The sequence below is a fragment of the Cotesia glomerata genome, linkage group LG4, assembly GCF_020080835.1.
Source record: "Cotesia glomerata isolate CgM1 linkage group LG4, MPM_Cglom_v2.3, whole genome shotgun sequence".
Lineage (NCBI taxonomy): Eukaryota > Metazoa > Arthropoda > Insecta > Hymenoptera > Braconidae > Cotesia > Cotesia glomerata.
The window spans coordinates 23327072-23351369 of record NC_058161.1 but is presented as its reverse complement, the minus strand read 5'-3'; the positions used below and the strand labels follow the sequence as shown (position 1 = coordinate 23351369).

General features: G+C 28.4%; 1 protein-coding gene across 2 annotated transcripts; it reads right to left on the bottom strand.

Annotated features, from left to right (window-relative positions):
- Positions 1–207: 207 nt before the first annotated feature.
- On the bottom strand, positions 208–23168 carry LOC123262361 (stromal interaction molecule homolog). Of its 2 annotated transcripts, none has more exons than XM_044724527.1 (10): positions 22760–23168; positions 22526–22665; positions 21497–21729; positions 21209–21324; positions 20945–21114; positions 17559–17702; positions 15103–15270; positions 13287–13551; positions 6847–6924; positions 208–1993 (listed from the first exon to the last, which is right to left on the bottom strand). In XM_044724527.1, exons 1-10 carry the CDS (start codon positions 22977–22979, stop codon positions 1551–1553), a joined length of 1977 nt encoding a protein of 658 aa, XP_044580462.1. In that variant the 5' UTR covers positions 22980–23168; the 3' UTR covers positions 208–1550. The 2 variants fall into 2 exon arrangements, with proteins under 2 accessions (XP_044580462.1, XP_044580463.1); XM_044724528.1 differs by having other exon boundaries at positions 1919–1993; positions 6803–6924; positions 22760–23167.
- Positions 23169–24298: the final 1130 nt, after the last annotated feature.

Here is a 24298-nt window from a genome sequence, read left to right as displayed (position 1 = left end):
TGGTATGTATTACACCTAGGAAGTAAAGTAAATGTCTCAGATCACATGTAATTGTCGGCCGAGTAGCGAAGCCGAGGTTGACAAACATGTGATCTGAGGCTTCTTATTTACTCCCGTGGAGGTATACTATTTTTGCTCGACGAAGGCGGAAAGCGGCAACTTTGTTTAGCGCAGCGGGACGAAAGTTGCCACTTTCCACCTGAGAGGCAAAAAATCCATGCTAAAAATTGAGTTACATTTTCTGATTTTAGTTTGTGCCAGAAATTCTGAGCTTTTTCAAGAATAAATTAATACAAAGTTTTATCTTGAGTTATTAAAAGTTATCATATATTTCGATGCGGTGATTTTGAAATTAACTCTCTCTTATGTACAATTTTTTACAATTTATTTGTACAAATGAGAATGCCGTTCTATTATAAGAATAATGTTTTATTGTTTTCAATATACAATTATTTATTAGAATCAATTATTTTAAACTTCTTACTGATAAATTATAAACATTATATATCAATTAAATTAATACTAAGTTTATAAATATCTCTTAGTAATTATCAATTTAATATTATATTGCAAATGGTTTTTTTTTTTTTTTTTTTTTTTTAGACAATTATTTTACCTATTACCAAGATTATGTTTTAAAATCAAAATCGATGTATCCTAATATTTTCAAAGAAGAAAATCTTTCTTATTTATATTGTCATTTTCATCGAAATTATGAGGTACAACTCTTTATAATTTAATTATTACCATAAATTTTAGATGAATTATTTAAAAACCTACTTTTTAGTACAATTACTCTATAATGTTATAGGAAATAATTGTGATTAGATTTGTGTAAACTATTTATTCCATCTTAAAGATCAATGGAAGCTTTGTAGGCTTATTTATTGATCTTAAAAATTGAACAAATTTGGTCTATTTATATCTAAGTTATGATTTCCCTCGAAGATTTGAAACAATTTTATTAAACGGTTATTTACCATCAACAAAATTGAAATTCCAAATTATTCAAAATGCTTGCAAACATTATTAATTTTTTTTTTTTTTTTACATTGCTCACTAGAATAACTTTTATGAATTTTATGATCATGACCATTATTAATAAAGTCAGATGTAATTGTAACGATTATACATAATATCACGTATGCGAATAAGTATTTATTTCCATGACATTACCAAAACCTATGTAAAAAGTTTACGTACGTTTGAGTTAATTCAATTTGAAGTAAGATAAAAAAATCTTTTCTTTTTGGAAATTTAAAATAAATATTGTTTGATTTACAAATTCGGTTAAAATTAATAAATTTTAGAATTTTAATAAAACCCGACGGTCAAATCATTTTAATAAGTTAATTTTACACTCTCTTTACTGAATTATAGTAAAAATTATTGCTTAAAGTTTTGCCAATTGCACTTGCAAAAAAACTTTGATTATTTTTAAATTTATAATTAACATTAAAAATTCTAAAAAAAAAAATTGGCTCAAGTTTTAATGGAAGCGCTAATTTTATTATCAATTGAATTTATTTAATTGAAATTTGTGTTAAAAATCACGTGTTTTTTCCTTTATTTTTTCTGAATGCGGGAAATAATTTTCTTCGTCGTCGTTTTAATTCATCATTGTCAGCAGTTGAATTTGAGTCGGTTGACTGCGTTTCATCATCAACCGACATGACAGTTGGTAACTCACGCAAGCTCTTTTGAATTTTTTTATCTGAAGAATCCAAAAGTGAATTATCAGAAAGTGAAGTCTTCGAAAATGATGATATACTGTTTCTAGTATCATCATTAGTCGAAATATTTGCATCTTGACTAAATGAACGAGCTATTGATGATTTATCACAAATTAATGATGCTTTAGATGATGACAGTGGTGTTGAATCATCATCTCCTAATGTAAAATGTACTTCTGGTGGTGTTTCTTTTCCTGTTTCACTACTTGACGAATCTGGTGGTAAAGATGATTCCTTCCAGCTAATATTTTCTAAGCCACCTGAAAATAAAAATTTACTTACAATTATATTTTAGATTTATTCATTTTTTTTGCATCATTAAATAAAAAAATTAACCTTTTGGTGGTCATTAAAGCGGGGAATCGCAACTAAACACAATTGAACTTGTAAAGAATTACTACAGTGCAAATTAGACGTAGAAAAATACGATTGACGAAATGATAAAAATCAAAAATAAATAATATTTCATACACTACAATAAGAAGTTACTGTTGGTAAAATTTTGATAAACAGGCGTAAAAAAGCATATTACATGCTACCACGATGGAAATTTTGTAGTACATTGAATTTCTTTATTTGGCTCTTTTTCTATGAGCTCAAAATTGAGTTTAACTTGCCTCAATTTGGCGGGTCTCGTTTCTACATGAAAGCGAATTGAAAAAGGAAGAAAATTAATGCCGTTCTGCTCATAACTGTTCATAAGTTTATACCAAACCAACGCTAATTCAATGAATTAACGTAAAATGTACGTTTGGATATTAAGATGGGAGGGTACGCAGATACGAACATTTTATGGATTTACAAAAAATTGTCGTATAAAATAATGCCATAACGGATCCCCACCTCTTTGTACGAGGTGGATCTGCTAGATATTGTCAATTGCACTAAAGCTTGCTTACAGGGTCATTAAATTTTGAATTAGACAAATCGTGTTACAGATGCCATAAGGGCGTATAGAAAAAATTCTTTTCGGAAATCGACGTATTTTTGTCCGAAATGAACAAAAACGCAAAAAAAAATTTTTTATACGCCCTTATGTCGTCCGAGGTGGGTCCCGAGAACCATAAGGGCGTATAAAATTTTTTTTTTGCATTTCTGCACATTTCGAACTAAAATACGTCGATTCTCGAAAAAAAATTTACTATACACTCTTATGGCATCTAAAACACAAAATGACATGGACACACTCATTTTCTATTTTCATTCTGTTCAATGATAGTGTAGGAGCTTTGGTGTAAAATTTTTCCTTTCTTGAAACCTCTGTAGTTTATTCTCCTCACAGGCTTTGTTAAGTATATGATGTCTTTAACAAAACTCCGTATTAGTAGAAGGCGTTTAGGATAACAGTTTTAAAAGGATCCAAGAAAACTTATTTATTAATCCAAAGTAGGAACTTTGGTGGTTTCAACGACCTGTCACCAAATTTGAATGTATATTAACCACCTTAACTCCATTTAAGTAAGTTTTTTTGTTAATCCGTCAACATTTTCGTCAACTTTTCGGTAATTTTTACTCTCATGATGAGTAGTAATATGCTCACGTTTTACGCTAATTCTATAGGGGTCACAGTGAATTGCCGTAAAAGATACATATATGAGCGACACCGGTAATGACCGGACACGCGATTTTGAGATTTACGCCTTTAGTCCAGTGATAAGCAAAATGCTTACATTTTTCTGGGGAACGCGAAGAAAATATTTCTTACAGACTTTATATATATTTAAACTTTTAAATAATTTTTTAATTCGAAAACAGATATAATCATTTGAAGATTGAAAAAAGTTTACTGATCATTTTCATTTGAAAAATAAACTTATTAGCGCTTTAAGATGAACGTGAATAAAATGCTCATAATAGGAGTGCTGATGGGTTAATAAATTAGATATATGGGTGTATATGACTATTCAAAAACTAGATTATCAAATTGAGATTCAGTTAAAAGACGTTCCCTAGCCATTGCAATTTCATAAATTTCTACTAAATAAATGAAAATTAAAAAAAAAAAACTCTACTTCCTAACAGAGCACCTTTTTATTGATTTCGAATTGATAACGAGAATTTTGATTTTTAAGTTTCCATTTATCGTACAAGTGCAACAAAGACGGATTAACCTGTTTGAGAATTAAAAGCAGAGAAGCTCCACATAAAGTGGCGAAAAGAAGTTGCTTCTCACCATCTTTTAGCAGCCTGCATTACTGATGCAGATTATTTTGCATAATAGGTAGATTAGCCTAAACCTTTTGTCACTTTTAGTGGTCTTGTGGTGACGGGTACTTTCTAGATGGGTATGAAGACATCGTGGCTCAGGTTAGGTATCCTCAGTAGGCTTTCGGATTCCAAAGTTAATGTCAGTATCGTCTTCGTTTATATTTTATGACGGTACCAGTAACGCTTTCAGTATATTATAAATTGGAAGCTCAATTGGAGACGCTAAATTTTGGCTCGAACGTCTGATTGGACGGAGTTAGGCGCGCGAGTATCACCTTCATGGGTCCAGTTTTTTTTTTTAACTTCCCGCTAAGAAAATTGAAGATTTTAAAAAATCGGGAAGTTATTGTTTTCACCCCGTTTAACGAAAATCGAGTTTTCATCAATTCTCGACGTTTCGAGGTCCTAGGAAGCTTCCCTGACTATTCCCGCGATGGTGTCTGTATGTCTGTATATATATATATATATATATATATATATATATATATATATATATATATATATATATATATATATATATAATGTGTGTGTGTGTGTGTGTGTGTGTGTGTGTGTGTGTGTGTGTGTGTGTGTGTGTGTGTGTGTGTGTGTGTGTGTGTGTGTGTTTTTCTCATTCAAAAGGGCTTGGCCAAACTTAGATTTTGAATATACTTTGAAACGATTCGGACCGGTAGATTTTGAGAAATCGCAAAAAAACTACAAAAAAATTTTTTTTCAAAAGTGGTTTTTTTGGAATAACTTTTAAACGGCTTTACCGATCAATTCCAAAAACTAATCAGCTCTTAACATAAAAAAACCACGTCGATCACCGCCAGTCCGGTCAAAATCGATTGATTCGTTCGTGAGTTATCGTTGACGAAAGAAAACCGAAAAAAGTGTTTTTTCGGAATCACTCCGAAATTTTTCGCTCTATCAATTTAAAATTGAAGATTCTTCATAAAGCTTAAAAAACTGCGTCGAATGCCACCAACCGCGTGAAAATCGGTTCATTCATTCAAAAGTTATTGCGATTTGAAAATTCAAAAAATAGTGTTTTATCAAACTTCTATCAAGCTTTTGAGCTCTACGAGCTCAAAAGCATACAAAAGCTGTTTTTTGAGCTCGGAGAGCTCAAAATAATACACAAATTGTATTTATGAGCTCGAAGAGCTCAAAAACGTCATAAGTGCAATTTCAAGCGTTTAGGTATAGAATTGGCGGGAAGTTGCAGGGATGGCCTTCAGATCAACCATTTTCCAGATTTTTTTTTCAGGTACAAGCACAGTTTATTTGCCTCAACTCCAAGTACTGGAGCTTAGTGCACTCAGATTGTGGGTAGAAAGTTCTAGTTCCCGATATTACGCATCGTGCTGTTTTTTACTCACGATTTGACTGTACTGGTACTGGCCCACTCAAAATTGGGATCTTTTAACGGTCATTTACATCTTTTCAAAAAATCTTAAAACTTACCTGACAGTGTTTTTCAATGGGTAAAAAAGAAATTAGGAAATCAAAAATAAAAAATTTTTAAACTCTCAATTTGTTGTGGAATAACCCGTATATATTGTATCACATAGATACATTTTTTAAACCAAATTATCTTTGAATCAACTCAATTAGCTGAGACAAAAAATGAAAAATTTGTTTGAAAGTCAAAACATTGAGACAAGCACACAATTTTAGTTTTTGGAAAATCTACTAAAAGTTGTATGTTAGTGGCTCGCGTTACTGACATAAATTACTTGGAATCATGGGCGGATCTGTTCAAGCTTCCCATTACTTATGGGTAAGATTCGAAAAGGTTAAATTTCGTAACGATATTGGTTTGATGTTTGATGCCCACTCGACATGAATTTTTGAATTCAAGGCTCATGCTTAAGCAATAACTAAATTTAAAAAAGAAAACGGGTACATCTACAGGAAAAGTATCATTTTTTAGGAATCCAGGTCTTAGTCGTAGGTTCGTAGTTCGTTTTTCAGTTGAAAAAAATTAATTGATCGCATCTATGTTTCAGTAGGAGTTTATTTTCTTATCATTTCAATTTAACTTCGCTCTACTATATTTGAAAAAATTGCGGCGATGGCAGCCGAGTATAAATCTCACTATCACACTTTCTTATCATCAATATTTTCTAATATATGATGAACTACAAAAAAAAACTTAATTTTTTAATATGTTGCGAGATATTAAAATTTATAAACTTTTCAGGGTAATTCATATGCAAAGCCTCAAAAAAGAAAATTTTCCATTAAATATTAAAAAAGCATAAATAGATCAAGCTCCCCCAATATTATTATTATTATTATTATTATTAAAAAAAAAAAAAAAAAAAAAAAAAAAGAGGAATCAATGATTTTTGACATTTCATATTGATGTTTGAGAAATAAATAACAAATAGTTTTAATTAGAATTTATATAATCTACTAATTTAATTTTCCAGTTGCTTAACAAGGTATAACAAATAAAATTTGATAACATATAAGTGATCTATCTAAAAAAAAACTAAAAGAATAAATTTAAAAAATAGTTATTCTAAACAACCCTACAATAAAATTCTATTAATTTAAGCAAATCTATAATTACTATAATTATAAAAAGTAAAAACCGAATTTACTTGTTGTCATGTAAGATAAGTTCATATAAATATATGTACGATTTTATTGCGAAAAATAACAATTATTGGAATCACTTCAATCTTCCTCAGAGATTGAAAAAATAATTAAAATCTACTAATCACAAACATATTACTAACACAAAGAATATTTTTTGAAAAAAAAAAAACGAAAATAAATATGAAAATATACGTATTATTTCATAATACGATATAAACATAACACTAACAAACTTTACAAACGAATTACAAAAAATAAAAAACACTAACTAAGGGTTAATCGAGGTGCTCATGGGTATCCATTTCCGTCTTACCTGCTGCACCAGAAATTGATTGTGCGTACAATGAACCTCCGTCATCGTCTAGGTCGTCTTGACTACTGCTTATTCGTCCTGAAAAAATAAAAATAATAAAATAAATAGGGTAAATGCACCAGTAGTAGACCGATTGTTTAATTAATATCGTATAATTATTAGTAGATAAATTTGTTATAGTTTCAAAAATATTATTTGAATAAATATCAACTTATAATAATCATTATTCATAGCATACATTTCCAAATGCATTTATATTAAAGTAGCTGCAGCACAGCAAAATGTTAAGGGCTACCAGCTGATGGTAGCGCATTTAAGAATGTACGCGTAACTTTGCAATCTACTGCGTAATTTCTACAACGCCGAAAATAATTCATGTAAATTATTCTCCTTGCAAATTGACTTAAATCGGTCAGTTACTATAGTAGTGTATCTGAGAAGTGACTACATTCTTTTGTCAATAAAATAATTGATATTCAGTTAATTTGATCAAATTAAGTTCTGTAACAATCAATAATAGTTATATAATAATTTAATTAATGAGATATTACAAAAATCTAACTTCGATCAATTATTGGAGTAGATGATGTTTTAAATCTCCAATATATGATCACATGCATAGCACATTTGTCTAAGTTAAGGAAAGTTTCTAACCTATCAAAATATTCGAACTTCGTACTTTTTTTTATATGAAAATAAAAAAAAAAGATAATTGTTTAATGTCGTAATAATAAAATAACTCATTTTATTATTTTTATGTATTAAATACTGTGTGATTACCGAGTTCAGCTGATGTTTCAAGTAAATATAAGTATGTGTTATTAATTAATAACAGCGATAATTGCAGATATATCTATATATGAAAATTTTCCAACCCAGAAAAATATAAAAACTATAAATGAAAGTATTCCTCATGAAACAAAAATGGGCTCTCATATTCTTTATCAATAACTGGATCATTCAAATGGATAATCGAGAAAGCTAGACTTGACTTCTCGATGCATTCTAAAGATGTTAAGGATGCAGTGCAAAAATTTTTAATTGACGATAAATGTCCTAATCCTTTTATTAATAATACGCCAGGAAAAAAAATCATTTTTTTTACTTCTATAAAGACATTCTGGATATAGCTTTAAAAAATACCCAAACACTCTCAAAAGCTCGAGCTTCTATCATAAAAGAAAATATTTTGGAGTGATTTGATGGATTAAAAAACTACGTAAAACAAAAGCAAGTTGAAGAATTATTTGATGATTCTAAAGGATAATTAATTAACTGAAACTGGTAAGTTTTTAGGTCCTAGAGGAGAAAATACCATGTGCACCACGGAGAAAAAAGTTGGTAATTTTTTCTCGCGTGTTTGCCACCCTCGCCTTCGGCTGGTTTAATCAACTCATTCAAAGAAGCACTTGATTGTAACAAAAACTCATGGACAGACTAAGTTAGATGATACTGTACTTTTAATTTATAATTTCGCATAAGATTTGAGTAATACCATGGGACTGGAATCATCCAATTGTTAATTTTATATAAATTTAGAAAATACACGAAAAAAAATTAAAAGAAAAATTACAATTGTCAGATCGTAACCCAGGACCAGACTTTCAATATCTTCACTTTCATAATTTAACGTTTTAAAATTTGTTACATGTTACATGTTACATCGTTAAAATTTGTATATTGACTTCTTTATAAAAATTGAAGCGTATTTCATGAGCTTCCAGTTGGAAATTACAGAAATTCAATAAGTTATTGCAATCAAAAGTTATGTCAATAAGAATCTACAGAAATGTGATTTTTCAAAGTTTTTGACAATGTTAAGTAACTGTCATTTCTAAACGAATTAAGGGGCCATCCATAGGTTACGTCACACGAATTTCAGGACTTTTTAACCCCTCCCACTTGTGATGTGACGTTACACGTTTTTCAATTTTATGCATCTATTTAAAAATAGTAAAAAAGAAAGAGTTATTTTCATTTTTTTACAAAAGCGAGCGAACGAGCACTCGCCGAAAATATAAATCTACTCAGACCCTTACCATTCAGAACCCTTGAGAATTTTAGTATCTCACTTGCATTACAACGCCGCTTTAGAAGTTAGATGTTGCGTGAGAGATAATCTCATAACGAAAGTGCTAAAGTATTAATAAATATAGATCGAGTTCGTAAATATTTAAAGATTTTTATTCATATATAAGTTTCGCGTTTGAATATTTCAAATTTTAACATGTGACGTCACAAAGCTTTTGATCCCCTCCCTGCCCCTTTTCACACAATGCCACACTGTGGAGATACTCTCTCCCACCCCTTTAAGGTGTGACGAAATTTATGGATGATCCCTAATCAATTTAACTCGTCTTTAAATTTGACCTCGAAAATCTTCCAAAGAATAACTATAATGAATTTCATTAGGATCTGTTGAGAATTGTAAACGTTGGCGTCGTGACAAGTCGCATTATGTGTGTAAATACATAGGTACATATATAAACTTTTAAACCATATTTATTTTCTGAATTAGTTTGACAAGCTGAGTCGAAAAATAGAAAAATTTCAACCGTTTCGTCATGAGGATGAATGCAATAGTTAGATTTCTATAAAATCTACTAACAAAAAAAGAGAAGATTTTCGCGATAACGTCACAGCAATAATCTATACTTCGATACTAATATTATAAAGAGAAAAGATTTGATTGTTTGTTTGTCTGCATTGAATAGGCTCCAAAACTACTGAACGGATTTGAAAAATTATTTCACTGTTGGGAAGCTACACTATGCCCGGGTGACATAGGCTATATTATATTTTCAAAAAAATTAGGGATTCTTACTAAAACTCCAATAATGTAACCTAAGGTGTAAAAAAAATTACCTAAAATATTCTTTTACATCGCATGCGCTGCGAAAACTATTGATGATAGAATAAAATAATGTACTACACAGAAAAAAAAAATAACTTGATTCAAGAGAAAAATTCTTGAACCAAGAATATAATTTTGAAGAGGGTAATTGTCTTGAATCAAGACGAAAAATTATTGAATTAAGTAAAGTTTCCTTAAATCAAGAAAAATTTTCTTAAATCAAGAATTTTTCTACTCAAGCCAAGAATATTGAGCTCTTCAAAAATATATACTTGATTCAAGAACATTTTTTTTTCTGTGTACGACTTTGTAGAACACATCAATATTTACAAAAAGTGTTGCGACAGCATATATCTAACTATTATAGTTATGCCACCACTTAGTGTTCTTTTATTTTAAGAATTTAATTGAAATGCCACCGCTAAAAAAGGCTCTTAATTTGTATCTTGGTATTAATCCTTATCAAAATAAATTACTTCATATTCAAGACTGCTTCCAATACCTTTATACAACTTTTTGAATTATTCAATTCGGACATTCTATACGAAAGATATCATGAGTTTAAAAATGTAAATATTCGAATAAAGTTGTGGGGTCGCCGCTCACCCTGCTCTTTTATTTTGTACATACGATATTTTTAAAAAAATTAAAAATAAAGAAAATAATCAAATGCTTATTAAAAAATAAAAAAATAAATAAAAAATAATAACAAAATAAATCATTAAAATAAAAATTAAAATAATAATATTCAAACTTTCTTTATAATTTTCTTTTTTTTAATAACTTGACGCAAATACCTAGAAGAGTTTATGTGTGTGTATTATAATTTTTAATTTTGAAATTTTTGTTAAATACCCATGCGAAGCCGGGGCGGGATGCTATAGTATGCTGTTATACTGTCATGTGTTTTTATAAACTAAAAAAAGTTATATTGATTAATAATGTAAGTGTAGCTTAGTAGAACAATAAAATATACAGATAAAAAATTAAACATAAAAAATCGATTTAAATTGATAAAATTATCAAAATTTTGTAATCGGTTAACTACTGGTTCATTTCGCGGTTAACTATTTGGATCACACCGATCAATTATTGGTATTTTCCTCTGATCTACATTCTGAAGTAAATATTAATGGAATTTTCATAAATGACATGAAAAATCTGAAACTTATCTATTAATAAATGATGTAATATGTTAAACTATCATCAGTAACCCTATAGAAATTAATTTTTGATAAATTCGAAATTTGAAAACTCTTAATCGGTCAACTACTGGTGCATTTACCCTGGATATTTTTTTTTTTTTTTTATATTTACAAATTGATAAATCAAAAATTGCAACAGTAGTGGGAAAGAAAAAATATTAGTTTCAATGCTTGATGGGTAATCTTATTGAGCTAGTTAACCAGATATTGTGTTAACATGTTTATGTTTACCTGTATGAAATTATTACTGACAAAAAGCTTTGCACGACGCGGTTTTGGGTTAGAAAAGGCATCAGATGAAATACTGCGGTAATATAAATAGCTAGGGAGTATAATTTGGATTGTGATAAGACTTCAGCTGCGTGGGAGTTTTCTATATTCTAATTTAAAATGGGTGTTGGAATTACAGAGGATTGGTTTGAGATTATAAATCACGTTCAAATTATGTTTTTCTTAATAATGATATTGTTGAGTACTGAATCCTTTGCTTTCTTATTACGGAGTCTGAAATTTATTTTTGAGGATTAAAGTCTCATACTACATATCGATGGTACTCTGACGTAACCTCGTAACTCGATTTTTGGGGGTTTTGAGTTAAAATCGGAATAATGATCAGAATATATTTTTTTATAATTGTTTTTAATTAAAAAAAAAAATTTTTCACTCATTTATTATTTATTTAAAAAAAAGATCCTCGTATCTCAGGCACTCAATGTCAAAAACACGTAACTCACGACATACAGTCGCGCACTCTAGGTTGCTCTAGGTGTCTTTTGTAAAACTTGAAACCGTGTGTTGTTTAGAGTTATGTTTTGCTGAAAATTTTTATTTGTTCAATGCAATATATATTTATTTTACTTAAACGTTCATAATTCTTAGCAATTGAAAGTACTTCATATTATTCTTGTGACTGTTTTAAATGAATTAAACGTTTGGTAAGTTGATATTTTTACTGATATAATTTTTTAACCTCATTTATTTGTCATCAAGTTTACTTTATTTCTTTTAATTATATTAATTATTTACATTTTTTTTTAGAAAATACCTTCAAAAAAACGATCTATTAAAAAATGTGTGAAAAGTCAACAAAAAAATTTACCAAAATCATCGTTACTTTTATCTTCAGGTAACTCTGAATCTAAACAAAAGAAATTGAATGATACTCATTAAGAAGAAAATGTATCTTTTGAGCTGGATTTGCCTATACATATATCTGCTGAAAAAATTAATAATACACCAGGAATTTCAACGATTTCTGTACCAGATACAATGAACTTTCAATCATCACCTGTCATGATTCTTAATGAAAAAACTGGAGAACTGGTACCATACTGTTCAGGATTAATTGAAAGTTCCATCGAAGATTATGACACTGGAATACCGTTTATTAACATGCATTTAGATGAAAAAACAGGCTTATTCGTTGAAGATTCTGATAAATCATTGTCTTCACAAGAGATACAAACTCCTGATAATTCCTTTGAAAACGTGAAAAATACAAGTACTGAGTCAAATGAAAAAAATTTTCATCAATCTAAAAAAGTGGTCTTAGACGAAAGTTCAGGGTTATTATCAAGAAAACGAGCTCGAAAAAATCAAGGAATCGTTAATGATAACCAAGCTCAAGTGAAACCTTTGTACAAAAATTCTATCCCTATTACTACTCAAAAATTTAAAGATTTACAATCGCTGAAATCATTAATCCATAAAAATTATAATTTATTTTATGATAATTTGGTTCATACTGACGAATAGTCTAAACTTATATGAATAATGTTTAAAACATTGTTTAATTATCTTTATTAGTATTTTGTTATTAGAATATTTATTTAAATATTGATAAAAAACGTGATATAGTATAATATCGGTTTTGTTGCAATAACTAATAAAAGCCAAAGTATATAATATAAATTTGACAAGTTATATAATAATAAAAATAATTAAAAAAACGTCAATAATTATTTTCTTACTTTATTATTAATGTTTGATTTTATAACTATGTTTGTAATAAGTATTTAAAATAAATTACTCTATTTCGCTAATTATTGTCAACTTTACTTAAGCGTGCAAAACCTCGTAACACGACATTTTGTTCGAATTTTACCGGATCATAAACTCGTATCTCAAAAATTTATTAAAAAAAAATATATAATCTTTTTTCTGAAACATAATTAGCGTATAAATATCTATGAGAAAGTACTAAAACTTTGAAATTAGCGATAGACGTTTACGATTTTATAATTTGATTTTCTCGAAAAAAGTTTTTTGTTTCTCCTGTAAAGTAGTGTTTTTTGAGATCCGAGGTTACGTCAGAGTACCCTCGATATCTAAATTGAAAAATTATGATGTTTAAATGAAAAACGAATATGAATCATTTTTACCTCGTAATGCTAAGCTGCGTCCATTTGGCGCGCCACGATACAAAATATTTTCAAGATAACTCAATCCGTTATTGTTGATAATGTTGAATCCACAGAGAAGCTCGATTTGTTTCCAACGATGTACCCGTTCCTGTAATTCAGCGGTCACTTCATTCAGAGCCGTTCTTGCTTCAACAATACTCTTGTCAACTTCATCAATTGATTTTCCATGAGTCGATACGAATGCTCCCACTAAACTTGATCGTTTTTTGCGTAATTTTTCACACTAAAGAGAAAATATTCATTATTTCAAAATTTTCAAATGTATTATAAGAAAATTATTACTAATTATTAAACAATTTCTAATATTAGTTCACGAACTAGTCATCGATTGCGATACTTTGATGAAATATTTTCTATAACATGCCACTTTTAAATTCTACAACTGGTGGTAGTACTTTAATAAATCCATCTATTAAAGCTATCTATAGTGGGAATATTAACATGTAAGCATAACTCAAGATTTATGCCGTGGTAATAATATTCATATAGAAATGAAAAGGAACAATGCTTTGAATCATTAATAACTCAAACCAATTAAATATACACAACGCATAGCAAATTTGATTAGTCGATCGTTTCATCTAAAATGGAATTAAATACTATCCAACTTGTAGGATGAGATTTCTCAAAAACATGTAAAAACATTTTTATTTAAATCATATGAGAAATTGATTCCAACTAGTGGAGAGTGCTTTAATTTTATTCCAAAAAAATTTGTCATGCTATAAGTTTGTGAAGTTTTTCTTCATACACAGAGAAAAAATTGCTTGTGAGAAGAAAGAGCATTCGTGTTACAAGAATTTAAAATGTTGAAAATTTTCAACATTTTTCTTTATTAGCTGTATATATATTTGTATATTATTTGTATATCTATATTTGTGAATATAGAGATATACAATCACATGGAGTGAGCATGTACTGGTACATGAGCATCTACTGGGACTCTTACCTTAGCTACATAAAATAATTTTTCATAAAATATAAGGTGGATTATTTATCACCTTAGAGGTTGTAACTTTAGAGTGTTATCTCCCTAATACATGTCTATTCATACGCGTTTGCTTTTTGAGGCGTGCACTAACTCATTCTCGTTGAGCTAATATAAATTGATAGAAAAATTAACAATATATTGTTTTATAAAATCTTCTAACTTTGGAATAAGAAATCTAAAATTCAATGTTTTAAGTGGCATTATTTTCCATTTTTATGTAACCATTTATCTTATGCTGGGTGACAACTTGTTTGGAATCACCGAGAAATATTGAAGTTCGATTTGATACTTCTATTTCTTTGAAAAGTAAGTCTAATGATTTTTAATATGAGAATCAATAAATTGTAGTAGCAGTAGTATTCTTACTTGCAATTGAGTCAATTAGCGCCGCGACAAAAAAAATTGGAGAAATTAATATTACTTTAAGTAAAATTAATAAAAATGACTTTAACGTATGGTTGTGAGTTTTTCGAATGATTTTAGCTCAAGAAGATATTTCTCGTTACAACTTTGACATGAAAAAAATTTGTTTAATATAATTCGCAGTAAAACTGAAAGTGTGAATGCTCATTAATTGTTTGTAATTTCACCGAAGTAAAAATTAACGGTCATTTCATATCGCTAGTGATAATACTTAGGAAAGATATGTTTCTGATCTCGAAGAGTTAAAAAAAAATTTGATATTGAAGTCGATCTTTCAGAATTAAGTACGTTTAAAAATGTGTAAAAATGTGGACCGTTTTTCTGATTTTTGTTGAATTATTGTTCTGTAAAAATACTTACTGCTTCTCGAGCTTGTTGCAATTGCTTCTCTGCAGATATTTTTTTCTTTGTATAAGATTTATTTTCAATTTCATGAGTTAATTGTAACCAGTGCTGCAGCCCAACTGGTGGTGACCAACAGCGATCTTCTAATTCTCCTTCAGCGCGCTGTAGTTCCATTTTTAACATCTAAAAAATAAAGTTGTTTTTATATTAGAAACCTTGAATTTAAATGAACTATCCTAATAATCACTTGGTAGCAAACTGACATCTACCTGTTGACACAGTTTGGTGTCAACCTGAGGAGCAGAAACTATAGAATTTTCTGTTTTATCAATAAAATATGGCTAAGTTAGGCTAAGCTAGAACGCCATACACTGATGATGGCTATTTGCAGACTGACAGCAGATTCTGGCTTTCCAATTTTTGCAGTCAGTTTGCCATCAATCTGCGCCTCACACAGACACCAAACTGCATCAGCAGATTTGTGTCAATCTAACAGCAATATTTGAAAATTCTGGATATGTGTAATATCAGCTTAATATCTAATGGACACCAATCATTCGACAGCAACTTCTGCACTGCAACTTTGGTTATTGGGTCGGAATAGATGCGAGTGTTAGTAAGGGTATCCCAACAAAAACAGTTTTATTGTAACAAATCACGCCACGTCCACATTCACAAGACTAATAAAAGAAAAAAAATGTGTTCTTCACAAAAAGATATAAAATAATAAAAATACAAGTAACCGTTATGTTCTAAAATTGAAAAAAATTTTGTTGCAACTTTAAAAATAAAAAAAAAAATTTAAAAAAAACATTTTGAACGTAGGTACTTGGTGTGCATAGTTTCAGAATATTTTACTCTTTATGTAACTCTGAAAATCTACTTACCTATAAATTTTTAAACATTAAACTAAGTATCAGACTTGAAAAAATTTGGGGTACTCATCAATATAGCACACACCAATACGTACAAAAAAGTTTTCGTTTTATTTTACAATTGCAGCAAAATTCTTTTCGATGTTTGAAAATCATTAGTTTATTTTATATTTTTATGTAAAGAACAAATTTTTATTTTAATATTCTTGTGGAAGTGAGCGGGGCGCAATTTGTTACAGTCAAACTGTTTGATTTGGGATTTCATAACTTTTTGTAAAGAACCCGGAAAAAAATTTGATAAAATTTTATGAAATTTTACTATTTAGATTTTATAAAAAGTGTCAAATTTTATAAAAAAAAATTAGTTAATTAAGTTTAGTGGAAATATAATTTCCTTGTTTTGAAAATCGATTTTATTATAATAAAAAATATATTTGTTCGTCACCTCGTATTACTGATGACGTGATGACATCTTATCGAGTAGGGTAAAGTTTACTTATCGTTTAAAAAGCTATTATAAATTAAAAATAACAACAATACTATCATTTATTTTCTAACTCAATGAACATAATGCAAAATATATTTAAAAAGTAATAAATTATTGATTTTAAATCCTTATTAGATGTAAAAAAATTTTTAAAATGAATTCAAAATATTTACACAGAAAGAAAAATTTCTTGACTGGAGAATAAAATTCTTGGCTCAAGAAAATTTTCGGGTGCCTGAAGGAAGGACCGAAGTTGTGTTGGCCGAAGTAAAAATTTTTCTTGAAATTCTATTCTTGGTGGAAGTAATTTTTTCTTAATTCAAATTATCATAAATACTTGTTACAAGAAAATTTTATATTTAATCAAGATTTTTAGATACTTTAGAGAAGCAGCGCCACCTACTTCAGCTGAGAAAAAAATTTTATCACCTTGAGAAAATTTTTCTCTTGAATATTTGATACATACATACATATTGAATGAAAAAAAAAAAAAAAACGATTCAATATTACTTGATCTTCTTATTTGACATGTTAATTAATAAAAATATTAATGAAAACTTACTTCTATCAAGAACTAAATTTTTCAGAGCAAGAGGCTGAATTTTCTCAAAACAAGAAGATTTTCTTGACTTTAATAAATTTTCTTGGATCAAGATACGTATTTCTTAAAGTAAGAGAATTAATTGTTTTGAAATCAGTGAAATTTCTTGTGTCAAAAAAAATTTTTTTTTTTTCACTTAAGAAAATAATTAGGAAGAAAAACATTTTTTTAGCTCAAGTGAACATTTTTTTTCTGTGTACGCAAAATATGAGCGCTTATAAGGCATGCACGTTTGGATTTACCAAACTTTCTTTCATTGTACCCGAGCATAATGTGACCGTATCAATTTGAACTAGTTCAATTCATTGAAATTCTGTGAATGCTTATATGAGACCGAAATTCGGAGCTTTTGGTGTTGTTTTGTCGAAAGTTAGTCCACTTGTTAGGAAATTTTTTAGTTTTCTCTCAAGTAAAAAATGTAATTTTGTTTTTTCTCAAAACGGAGCAAAGATTGAAACTTCGGTACAGGTACAGTGAAAATTTATTTAATACTTTTTAAACTACTAACCTCGATTTCAGCTTTTAATTGTGAAACTTCTAAATCTGAATACGACGTGTGTAAACTCATACTTTCGTCTTGAAGTCTTTTTTCTAGATTTTGTTTGGCTGTTGTAGCATTTTCTTGCTCCAATCTGGCTCTCTCAAGCTCTTTCTAAAAAGAACAAAAAACCAAAATTAGATAAATATTCAAAAAATTAATAATAATACCTATTTTAAAAAACGGTATAGTAGCAAAGAGTAATATAAATAAGGACATGAGTACACCATTTTTTAAAATCAGAATCCTATCAAATATAGTTGTTTCGAATACATATTTTGCCGAGAAATTAATTGATCCACAAAAATGATCTATTTTATTTATTCAATTACTTCAATTTTTTTTTTATTTTTATTTAAAAAAATATTTATTTGGTTTATTTATTTTTGTAATATTTTTACAAATTTACAATAGTAAACTTTCTACAAAAAGTTCATCAATAATATTTCAGAATTTTGATCACACAAAAAAAAATCCTGGAGAGATATCAGTAGCACAGGATACCTGAATTTGAAGAAACTATAAAGGTGGAAAAACACATCTTCGCTGAAGTAACAATATTGATTAACTCAAAAACCGAAGACGAATGGATAATCCATATTAAATCATCTATATCCGAAATTGGTGCAGTTTTATAACCGAAAGTATATATGAAAAAAAAAAGCCAATTTTTGTCCGTGAATCCAAAAACTTCATAGTATATTACACCCCTTGGAAAGGAAAATAAGAAAAGCCTCAGATCACATGTAATTTTTGGCCGAGGCGAAGCCGAGGTCGACAAACATGTGATCTGAGGTTTTCTTTTTTTACTTTCTAAGGGCTGTATACTATTTTTTTGTCCGACAAAGGCGGAAAGTGGCAAATTTGTTAAGCGCAGCGGGGCGAAAGTTGCCACTTTCCGCCTGCAGGGCAAAAAAAGACATAGGTATGAAACTATTTATACCGATTGCTAGCCACTGCAGCAAGTTTACAAGAAATTCACTCTGAAAGAACATTACTTTGATAGTTCCGAAGACTCCACTTCATGACTAATATTCGACACGTGTCAGGTACCAACAATATTGTCACTGACACATTTTCGAGCGTCGAACAAATAGCTATAGCGACATTAATATACAACGACTATATTACTTAAATTTTCTAGTGCATAACAATATATTGTATACGATACAGAACTTCTGCACTTCTCAATTATAATTTACCAAGTACTGCTTAAAAATTTTTTGAGTTTTAGCAATTGTTTACTGTTTGAATATTAATTATTATTTTTATCGCATATTGCTGTGGATTCTACGTATGCCATACGACTAATTTGAACACACATTGTATCACATCACATATATTAATAATAATTTGTCTATTCTTTCCTATTTTTGATTGCTCAAGGATTCAAATACATAAAAATAGTTTTCATTTGTAGATTTTATAAACTAACAAACTACTGAAATCGCATCTTATGATGTTATAGCCATTTCTATCTCGGAATATTTGGTTTTTAAAACATGGAAGTGGAAATCTATTTAGTTTCATATGTTTTTAATTTCACTTTATTTCATGCGTATTTTCAGATACTATAAGACGGGTCATTTTTATTCATTTCAAATTTTACTTACTTGTAAGACACTGCAGGCTCAATACACAAAATACTTTTGTACAATTCTATTTTAATGCAACCGATCAATGAAGTATATCTGAATTCCTACGCAGTAATGGTACATGAAGCAATTGAAGATATAATACTACTTAAAAAAACGTTAATACACTTGAAATTATTTCATTTATCATTTCTAACTTGTAGATTAGAGATTACTGTACCTATGGCAACTCTGGATTTTGTTATATTACGTAAAGTAATGCAAAATAAGCAAAGTCAGTAGATAATAAAGGTATTTCAAAGATATGAAAAATTCGAGGCGATTTCAATCAAGTCTAAATTATAGAAAAATTTCAGATTTGTGTTTTTAATTCTAGAAAAAAATAGACCTGTTAATATTTGATTTCTGAGTTGATTGAAATCCCATCAGGGCTTTGTCACTGAACCCTCTTATTGAGGTGCCTTTTTTCACGAAAAAAATAACACAGGCGGGAGGGGGTTGAAAGACATTGGGCACAATCGAATAGTAAAATAAAATTGTAATAAAACTACCTTTCAATTATCGATTGACAATAAAAATCAAACTAACACAAGTAAATTTAAAGCTGTAAAATGGACGGGGAAGTTTAAAGATCTTCCTGTTGATGCAAGCATCAAATATTTTTTCTGCTTACATCCTCTTCAGACTGGAAGTCAAACAACTCTACACATTAGGGTGTACCAAAATTCAATTACCGTGAAGAACCTTTTAAAATTGGAATTTTGAGTTCCGTTTTTAACAGGAGCTGTGTTTGGGCATTTCCTGAAATTATTTTGGGTTGAGACGATTTATTTGATTTTCATAGAATTTTTAACAGGAGCTTTATTTGGGCACTTCTGGGCAAAAATTGTCTATTTTAGAAAAAATTGTTTTTCCTCAGGCAACGAGCACTTAGTATGTGCTGTTGCGAGTCTGAGGTAGTGGGGGTAGTCTGGCTGGACAAAACGTTTGATTTTGGGACTTTTATTTTAAAATGTAAAATAAATTTTAAATTTGGTATCAATATTATTTATAAATGAACCCTATAATTATCCTCCTAAAATTTTACATTTGACTCACCTTAAAGTATACTTTCTTGAAGGTTTCACTTCTACCGCGTGTAACGAAAACGTACGAGTATACTTTTGTTTTTACGAAATTTGAATTAATAGCTGTGACTTTTGAGGGTAGAATTTTGGAGCCTGTGGTACCGAGGTGTTTTTTTTTTTTATTTCTCATACCTTTGACTTATTTTATTTTACTGTAAGGAATTTTTTTTGCATTCCAAAGATTTGAATATTTGTTGGCATCCAACCTTCATAACTTCCGGTTCATACACACATTTATGATTCAATTTTTTTTATTATTTTTATCTAATTGAAAGAATGTTATAAATTTCTTAAAATAACATTTTTTAAGATATTAGCTACAACTTTTTCTTTTAAATTTCTCTTTTTTAACATATTTAAAAAAAAATTCTATCAAGTTTTGTAATATTTAATATAATAAATTTTAATTTTTTTTTTTCAGCAAGTGTTAACTGAATTAAAAAAATCAATAAAAATTATTTTTTACCAAAAAAAATGACTCTTTGCTATTTAAATAATCATATTTTTTATAACATTGATTAGATAGGATGGTTTCCATCACAACTCATTATTTTAGAAGATATTTTTTAGTAAGAAATTACTATTATCATGAATATTACAAAATTAAAAAAATAAAGAATCGCTCATACAATACCTGTAAATCTTCTAATGCTAATTCGGCTTTGTGAAGACCTTCCATATCTTTCATCATTCGTTTTAAATGCTTCTGTGAACTTTTTTTTTGCTGATAAACATACCAACATCCAATTAGCGCTCCAAACAACAATGTAATTAATATAAGATCCTTTAAGCTATGGCCGGTATCTACCAAAACGAATTTCATAAAATTTAATACAAGTCAATTTCAAGAAAAAAAAATTATTTTAAATTATAAACTTTAATATAGAAAAATATTAACCTTTAGGCGGTCCAAATAATACAACATCCATAGCTTTCAGTGCAATCTTTTGTTTATGGATAGGATCTTTAATGCCCAAAACATTATTAAGATAGTGCATATTATTCACAGCCAGTCTATCGCAAACAGAAAAAAAGATTCGCCTTAGAATTTATTTTTACGTATAATTATAATATTACCCACATAATAAACACAATTACTTGTAACTGTCTAATTTGTTATCTTATCAGATACTATTTTTGTGCTTAGAAAAATTCAAAAGTACTGGTATTAGTGAGAATATCAAACCTAGGAAGTGTTGCTCCTGTAACACGATGTTGTATAAAGTTTGGAACATATTGCGGAAGCTCAACATTTGTAGTCAACCACTCAGAAGTCTGTTCGATTGTCCAATTATGAACTTCAGATCTCAACCAAGCCTCCCATAATTCCCTAACACTAATATGCATATCATCATTATGATGAAAAGCACGTTGACGTCGTTCGTAACCAGCTTCATACTGTAATTCTTCCCTGAGAAACTGAATAATTTCACAAGTAAGTATAATTATATGTTGTTTTTTTTTTTTTTTTTTTTTTAATATAACTCTTGGTATTGTTTAAAACTAGGGACTACTTCTTTTTAGCGATAAGAATTCGAAAAATAAAAATATGGTATACTATTTTGTAAATAATTTGTTTTTACGGCGAATTTGAGATAAAAACCATGAAAACCACCTAGATAAATTTTTTTATAAGTTTTGAAGCTTTTAGTGTTAAAAAAAACGAAATGCTTACTGAAAATCGTTAATAAAACTCATGTAAATAAGTTTAATGAATTCAAATATTTTAGTTTAGATTAAAAATTTGTAAATCAAGCAATATTATTCCGAAGAATTTGATTATTGCAAATCAATCTTGAAAGAAAAAATTTTTTCGTCTTCAGTAAATTTTACTTTGTTCAATAACTTTCCCATTGAGTTAAAAATATCAAATATTTCAAAATGATTTTTGTATTTGAAAATTTCTTCTCTTGAATCAAGTCCAATTTCTTTATCGTTGTAAAATCAAAAACAAACTAATTGAAAAAAATAATTTTAATTGTCTATTTCCAAAAATTATGACTTTTACAAATTTTTTTTCTTTAACTATTAAATCGAAAAATTGGAATTTTTAAAATAATTTTTCTTCAAATTGTTTTATTTTTAATGAACTTTAAAAAAGAAGACATTCAAAGAAAATTTTATTTTGTCAATTTTATGTTCAGAAATAAGGGGGTGCTCCTATAAATTCCAAACAATTACCATAAGTTTTTTGAACTACTGTAGACAAACTTACATCATCAGACTCTGACAAATCGACATCACCATCGGCATCATCATCCAATTGACTATGTAACGTTCTGATAGCCTCTAAGCCTAAACGATCGTGTGATGCCATTGTTATGCATGCTAAATCATCATTACAAGTATCCACAGCTAAAATATCAATTGTTAATAATTATGACAGACCTATGAAAATATATTTTAGCTCGAATAATAAATTTAATTATAAATCACAATGTTAACTTACGAGACTGTAAGGCATCATGAGCAACAGCTTGAGCGATACCCTTAGCAAATGTTGGCGAGAATGTCGTCGAACGAATATGATGTGATGCCTCATTTGATTTTGCATGATATCCAGATGAACTGTCCAATGCACCACCACCCGCAATTACTTCAGCGCAACACCAACAGAGAAGTCGAAGTACATAAATTCCAATTAATTCGACATTTACTGCTGATCGCATTATAATATATATATATATATATAGATATATTTATATATATATCACAAATAATTAACCTCCGCTAAGCATTAATTTTTTTTTTCTTCTTCTTCTTTTGATTAATCTTTAATGTTTTGATACTATACTCACTTAATTTTATTGTTTTTATAAATTCTGTTATTTTTTTATTTTTCTTCGTTTTTTAATTTTTTTCAACTGTAGATAGTGAAAATTTTTTTCTTCGTTTTTTTCTTATAAAAAGAATTTTGATATAATTAATAAATAATTGATCTTGAAAAAATAATCGTAGAATTATTTCATTTTATAAAAACTTTATTCAATGCATTAACATATTTTATTATTTTTAAAGTGACTTTTATAATTGCGATTATTAAGTTGCCGTAAGTTATAAAAATATTTATTTTCGCAGATTATTTTTTAAAATAATATATTACAGAATAATTTTAAGTACACTTTGCTTTTCACAGGAATAAATCAGATGTTATAATCAAGGCCACTTAACTTTACTATTTCTATCTTTTTCCTAAAACCATCAATCACAATTTATTTTAGATCGTAAACTCATATGTTGTTTATATGTTTCTCCCCTTTTTAAGCCTACTACCAAAACTTAAGTGTAACGACATCTACTGTTAAGATAGGTTCTCAACATCAGCGCTGTCTCCCATACATTTTTTTAAATTTATTATGAAAACAATTCTTGAAATACCTCATCATAAAATAGAAATTATGAATGAGTCAAAAGTATAAATATTTAATGTAAATAAATAGTAAATTATAATTGAAAATTTTTGATGATGTTTTAAGTTGGAAATAAACTCATTGAATCTTAATAAACTTAAAAAATTTAATCTATTAGTAAGTTTTTCACCTCAATCTGTATGCTTTTTCATTTTTTTAGAGTTCAAAAATATAATTTTCACTCCTAATAGAAGCTTAAAAATTTGAATGTTCTTATTCGGACGCAGCGTTACAGCATTTACTGCCGTTTTTATAACACCAGATAAATACCAAATAAATAAAAAAAAATTTTAAGAAATAAAAATTGATAAAAAAAACTTCTAATTTAATTTTTTTTTTTCCGGAAAATAAAAAAGTGGTATAATGGTGTAAATCATGAAAACAAAATTTTCATTCAATTTTTGACCTATATGCATGGAAAGAGTAAACCTAGAAAATTATCAAAATAAAAAAAATTAAGTAAACTGCTTAATTAAATGTTAGGGTCAGTTTTTAAAACGATGTTCTTTTTATTGAAATCAAGTTTTTTTTTTTTTATTTTGTTAACATAGCAAAAAAATCTTTATCTCAACAAAAAA

Coding starts and splice junctions, on each gene's coding strand:
- LOC123262361 (XM_044724527.1), bottom strand. CDS start 22,979: ATGCGATCAGCAGTAAATGTCGAATTAATTGGAATTTATGTACTTCGA. Junction 21,325..21,496: donor ACAGGAGCAACACTTCCTAG/GTTTGATATTCT, acceptor TGTTTGCGATAG/ACTGGCTGTGAATAATATGC. Junction 21,115..21,208: donor ATTATTTGGACCGCCTAAAG/GTTAATATTTTT, acceptor TCGTTTTGGTAG/ATACCGGCCATAGCTTAAAG.